This window comes from Ruditapes philippinarum, unplaced genomic scaffold (genome assembly GCF_026571515.1).
Source record: "Ruditapes philippinarum isolate M1 unplaced genomic scaffold, ASM2657151v2 ctg3358_1_1_1_1, whole genome shotgun sequence".
NCBI classification, from domain to species: Eukaryota; Metazoa; Mollusca; class Bivalvia; order Venerida; family Veneridae; genus Ruditapes; species Ruditapes philippinarum.
This window is the reverse complement of record NW_026865359.1, coordinates 116,640-123,156: the sequence shown is the minus strand read 5'-3', so window position 1 is coordinate 123,156 and position 6,517 is coordinate 116,640. Positions and strand designations below refer to the sequence as shown.

Below are 6,517 nucleotides of genomic sequence, written 5' to 3'. Positions count from 1 at the left end.
TAAAATCATTTTATAGAGCCAGATATGATGTATAAAATCCCATCTTTTAAAAAAAAATCCTGTATTGTAGTATTATTAATCATTTATAATGAGCGATCAAGTTTAGTCACCAGACCCTTTTTGGGTAAACTAAAATTATTTATAATTATTTATTTTAGGGTATGTCGATGTATACAGTAGTTTTAACAAGCGTAAATGGGGAACACGTTGGTGCCTTGTACACGAGAACAATTTTGAATGTTATCGGACACAAACGAGTGAAGTTTGCGAGTTGGAATTTCAAAAGCGAGCTTGGTCTAATGCTCCTGGAAAATAATAGGGAGAAAAAACAATAGAGGTATGTGTGATGAAAGGAAGTCTTAATTTTGAGCAGATTTGAAGGCACTTTGATTTTTTACAGATTTTAAAGTACTCTGTTGAAAAAAATATGTACGACACTGTCTCTTAAGTGATATAATATTAATATTCATTACATTGTTGAAGTTGTAGATTTTACACAATACTCGTTAGTCGTATGTATCTTAGATACCAACATTTGACACTTGCAACATACACTATGCTTTCGACAGGTCATGTTTATATGATATTTCCTGTTTTTTATGCTCCCCGAAAAAATTCGAGGGAGAATTTAGTCGTCGGGTTGTCTGTCCGTTGGTCCGTCAATCCGTCCATCTGTACATATGTACGTACCTACGTCCCGAATTCGTGTCCGGTCCATAACTTCATTATTTGAAGTCGGATTTTAAAACTATTTTACAGAAATGATCACCATATTGAGACAGCATGTCGCACGTAACATTTGGGTCACTATCTTGAAGGTCAAGGTCATAGCATGACCTTGCAGCAAAATTGTGTCCAGCCCATAACTTCTTTTTTGAAGTCGGATTTTAAAACTATTTCACAGAAATGATCACCATATTAAGACGACGTGTCGCGCGTATCACTTGGTTGGATCGCTACCATGAAGGTCAAGGTCACAGCATGACCTTGCAGCAAAATCTTGTCCGGGCCATAACTTCGTTATTTGAAGTCAGATTTTAAAATTATTTCACAGCAGATTTTAAAACTATTTCACAGAACTGATCACCATATTGAGATGAAATGTCGCGCGCAACATTTGGGTCGCTACCTTGCTGGTCAAGGTCACAGCATGACCTTACAGCAAAATCGTGTCCGGCCCATTAATTTGTTATTTGAGGTTGGATTTTAAAACTATTTCACAGAATTGATCACCATATTGAGACAATGTGTCGCGAGCAACATTTGGGTCGCTACCTTGGAAGTCAATGTCACAGCATTACCTTGCAGCAAAATCGTGTCCGGCCCATAACTTCGTTACATTTAAGTCAACTATTTCACAGAGATGATCACCATATTGAATCGACGTGTCACATGCAACATTGGGGTCGCTACCTTGAAGGTCTTGAAGAAAACCTATGCGAGGAGCATCACCCCGTTCAACTGGCTCTTGTTTTTTTTAGGGGGGAATTTGGATATATACTGATACAAGGAAATAGGACACTTGCTTAGATAAAATCCATTCATTTAATAACTTAAGTATTTATGTATTAAACCCAAGATCAAGTTTAGTATACTAGGTTTGGTCAAAAAGTGTTACGGTGGACGGTAGCACTTTCAAGTACCATTCATGAGCAGGCTAAATCAATTCAGGCCTGCAACATTTTCAATGTTTCCTTTTTTGGGTGTTCTTTAGGAATTCATTTTTATCTATGTCATGGCAATACTGAATAAGATGTCTGTATTTGTGTCTTATTATTTCAATATTTAGCCAATTAATTTGACATGTATTATTATTTCGTTATTTATCCAATTAATTGGAAGTGTATTATTATTTGTTATTTAGCCAGTTAATTGGACATGTATTATTTTGTCATTAAGCCAATTAATTGGACGGAGCTTGGTTCCTGGCTTCGAGTTCTGATGCAGGAAACTAGTACACAGAAAACACCTGAAGGATTGGAGGGCTATATGGATGATGCACATCCTTATCATGAAGCTGTTGAGATAACTCGTGTACCCGATCCTATCAATAGATCTTCTTATGTAAGTCACACAATTTAACAGTTGAGTTTATATATTTTTCCAGTAAAACCTGTAAGATGCACTGACACTTTACCGAGATATGAGAAATAATGTGTTAACCAAACTCAAACTAAACGCAAACTGAAATGTAAACACACAATCATCTTTTACAACAATAATATCGATCTTTATTTTACAGTCAAACAAATCAAAACAATTAAAAGATTAAGGAACAAAAAAAAAAAAAAAAAAAAAAAAAAAAAAACGAGGAAAAGAATTTGTAATGATTAGAAAAAATGCAATAAATATTTTTGGTTTATAGTTCTTATGTTAATCGTTTTCTTTTTAGCTTTACGAACATGACAAAGAATAATTTGATTGATATGGATCTATCTTGTGACAAAAAAGATTCAAGGTCTTAAGTCTAAATCATTCTAAAAAAATATCTTTTTCTCTAAATAATATGTATTTCTATTATAGTTATCTGTTAAACCAAAAGTACAATCATCATCATCTTTGCCTGATGAACAGACCAGATCAGGTGGTCATGAGAACCGTGACAGTGGAATATGTTCCTCAGAATCAACTAAAGACAGATTTAACTCATTAGATAGAAACAGAAACTCTCCAAAAGTACATCCTTGTTTCACAGATTCTAGTCTCCCACGAGTTAGTGTCTTTGAAACTGGTGCTATTTATACTCAGATGAAAAGACCCAGTGTAACTGGATCTTCATTATCACCAACAACAGGAAGCGTGAGTAATTGCAGCAAGTCTAATGAAAACTGTAGAAAAGATGATGACGCAAATAAAAATAGTGATGATGATAATTTATTCTTTGACTTTGAAATTGATACATTTGGAAATTCATCTAATAAAAGGGGCAGCAGTTTAGTAGATGAGATAATGTGGGAATTGAAGATTCAGCACGATACTGATAAGACATCTACTGAAACTGGTGAACAGAAAATTTCTGAACTAACCGACAATAATCCAGAGTCATTGACTATAACTAAAAGGAAATCAGTGGAGTTCAGTCCTATAGAGAATGATATCAGTCCAATTAAATCCGAAGATGTAACGACTTCAAGAAGAGAATCTGATTTTCTTTGCTCAAGTTTTGATATAAATGACAATGAACAAGTAACAAGTGATTTAAAATGTGATAATAATGAAGAGTCAAATTTAGTAATTGATGTTCAAACATGTTCAGTTGGAAAAATGACGTCAGTGAAGAGGCATCCTTCAAACGTGTCGGCTAAAATAGATGTCACAGAAACTTTGGCAGAGCTGAGAACAAGACTTGTACAGCTTAAGAAAGACAGGTTAGTCCATTTACTTAGACAACAATTTTTTTTATAAAAACATTGGATGATGTTACTTTTGATATCATGAAAGGGGAAATGAAAAGTCTGACTAACATATTTTCATTAATTAGATTTATTCCTTTTAGTGAAGAAATACTTCCGTTTGTTCGTATAAAGGTTAAGTCTTTGAAATAATTCACATTGATACTTGAACGTTTACATATTTTGCCGTAGAGTTTCAGTAGTGTAACTGAATAAAGAAATGATACGCTTTTAGTCAGATGCAAGCGGGTTTCTTACATAACACAAACCTAAATGCTTTAAAATTCCCCTTGTGGCTAAAGTATATTTATAAAAGTCAACAAGCCATTTAATAAGGATGCCTTTGTTAATAAATGCACATTACTAACAGGTTTATTATGTCAAATTTGCTCAAATCTTCATATAATTTTTTGAATAATGAAGACTCAATGGTATTGTTACTAGGCGGCCAAAGCTGGTTAAATTTTCCAACTCGTACATGTATATATATATTACTGTTTTGAGTCGTTACGTCAAAACCTTGGCTATCTTACTGAGGTAAATATATTTTACATATTATTTTCAGAATAAGTATCAGAGACAGAAAACAACAGATATCATCAGAGAGGGATAGAGAGTTCCTAGAAGCTGAATATGAAAGGTTAAATAGGGAGTGCAAGAAAGTAACTGAAGAAATAAAACAGTTAGAACAACCAGTTGATAAAATTGTAGATGAATTTAAAAGAAATTTGAATTTAGATGTGGAAACCCAAGGCATCAATGAAAACAAAAGAGAAAGTACATCTTGTGATAATCTAGAAATACAAGGTGATTCTGGTGTTGCAAATAAAAGAAGTGTGTTGTGTGATACTGTTAAAATGAAAGAACTGTGCAATGACGTTGATTGTAACAATGAAATAATTTCAAGTACCACTGCAATTAAACAATTTGATCCTGTTGTAACACAACCTACTGATAATGTTTTAGACAATGACGAGAATGTAAGTAGCACTGTTTCAAAACTATATAAAGATAGTCTTTCAAACAGAACTGAAATGTCCAGGGAAACATTAACAAATGAAAGTACAGAATGTATTGCAGATAATGTAACTTTATTGGAAAAACAGTTAAAACTATTCTGAGTTCCAACAGAAGGATTTTGATAGTGAAAAGCTTTGATACAAGTGTTGTCTAAAAGGAAGACAATAATTACTCATGGACTGTCCTGTATTTGAGCACTACAAAAAATTTTTATTAAAGTAATTAGATCATAACTTCTTGAAGTAAAAAGCAAAAAAAATAGTACAGAAAAACGAAAACAACAACTGATAATATAAAGGATAACTAATTGAACGATGAATAAAATACAAACATTAGGACATTTACGGAACAATTCAACCAAAGATGCTGATCACAACTGAGTATAAAATGATATCAAGGATAATAGGCGCGCACAAGAAAGAATAACCCAAAAATAACCCTATGACACAACCGCTCCTGGAAGATTCTAGAACTAAATAAAAACAAAAAACAAATATGATAATTAAAAGTGTGAGCCAAATGTAAGCTGAACCTTTCAAAGCAAATAAGATTCTAAATAATTATGCATCAACAAAGAAGTCAAATACATGAGAAAAATAGAATAACAAAAATTCCTTGTTCTACAATACTGACACATAAATAAATATCACATCTTTGAGATCACTCAATGTATAAAGAATGTTATAGTTCCTAAAGAGTTCTATCATTCCTTATATTGCAAAGATGATTTATATCAACTGTATTTTGCATTATTACATTTTATCTCTCTTTAGAACATGCTCACACTCGCGCATGATATCAATTGAAAGAGTGGCTGGTATGAGTTTTACTTACTAGATAAATGATATTTTAATTTAATTATAAACGTATTACATTCTCTCTCCTACACTCTTACTATGTTAGATGGAGCTCTGGTGATGGGTCGAGTGAGTGAGAGAGTATCACGCAAATTTTCATTATAGCACCCTCTGTGAGGAAGAGGAATATAAAAAATCATAAAATATAATAAATTCAAACTCTAGAAGTTTTACAACCAATAGGTCCAAATTTCGCCCCAATAAACAAAAAATAAAGTTATAACCCATGATACAAGCTTTTATATGGAATCTGCTACAAGTTGCACAAGTTTCATTTAATATAACTATATATGATTATTAACAGTGTAAGAGCGCGGAAACCGTAATTAAACGCGACCAGATCTCACCACATATAAGTATTTAACAGAAACATGATTCATGGTAGGAGAGGACGAGTTTAAACAATTATATTTATGTTATCCTAACGTGAGTGGTACATATTGTAAATGATATTGATTATTCAAAGAGGGCCACGAAATGTAAATGATTGTGTCTTACAGAAGAGGCACGCGCGACCTAATGTTGTTCTGACTATAAAATATTACTGCCTATAATTCCATTTTCACATGCTGACTGTTCGATCGTTATACGACTAAAAGAGTGATGTTATCTGTCACAGAATACTAAATGTAGTGATTGATGGAAGGACTAACTCTCTCTAGATAATCTAGTAGTGTCGACATAAATAACTGCTAATCATTGACAGTATTTTAATTAATTAAAGTTCGTCTTACATAAATTCAAGTGCTTTTTTTTATTAGTTCTATATAATTTTAGAGCGTTTAACTCCCGGTTTGATCAGCATAGTTATAGTAAAAGTGCTGGGGTTTATATCTTGTTTACAAATGAAGTACTTTACTAATCATAATAGAAAACCAAATAGTAAATACATGGATTTATGCTTTTTTTTAAATTTATATATTGCCAAATAATCGGGGATTTGGTCTTAAATTTAATTGTATTGACTATATCTCAACAATAATAAGATTATATAAATATAAAAATGAATTTTAAATCGAAGTATGCTCTTTTTGTATATTCTGTTACAAAACGAAATCTCATAAAGAAATGAAATATTTTAAATTTAATTGTTGGTTAAATCTTAGGTTAATCATTAAACGAATGTGAGCTGTCCCTCCATAGTATAACAAATTTATACATATTTTATACTCGTTTTTTATTGGGTTATTTTACAATTCCAATAATGGCTTCTGGCTCGTAGCTCCAAACTGGGTAGGTAGGCATTAA

The 6,517-nt window shown here is 32.3% G+C and overlaps 1 protein-coding gene across 1 annotated transcript; it reads left to right on the top strand.

Moving 5' to 3' along the window:
• The first annotated feature begins 1,878 nt into the window (after positions 1 to 1,878).
• On the top strand, positions 1,879 to 4,513 carry LOC132728743 (uncharacterized). Its single transcript, XM_060714415.1, has 3 exons — positions 1,879 to 2,064; positions 2,524 to 3,368; positions 3,958 to 4,513. The coding sequence occupies exons 1-3, from the start codon at positions 1,879 to 1,881 to the stop codon at positions 4,511 to 4,513; spliced, it is 1,587 nt and encodes a 528-aa protein (XP_060570398.1).
• Positions 4,514 to 6,517: the final 2,004 nt, after the last annotated feature.

What these genes read in the sequence shown, in the direction of transcription:
- LOC132728743 (XM_060714415.1), top strand. Translation starts at nt 1,879, where the DNA reads ATGTATTATTTTGTCATTAAGCCAATTAATTGGACGGAGCTTGGTTCC. An exon ending in CTATCAATAGATCTTCTTAT is followed by an intron (nt 2,065 to 2,523) that starts GTAAGTCACACA and finishes TTTCTATTATAG; the next exon opens with TTATCTGTTAAACCAAAAGT. An exon ending in GTACAGCTTAAGAAAGACAG is followed by an intron (nt 3,369 to 3,957) that starts GTTAGTCCATTT and finishes TATTATTTTCAG; the next exon opens with AATAAGTATCAGAGACAGAA.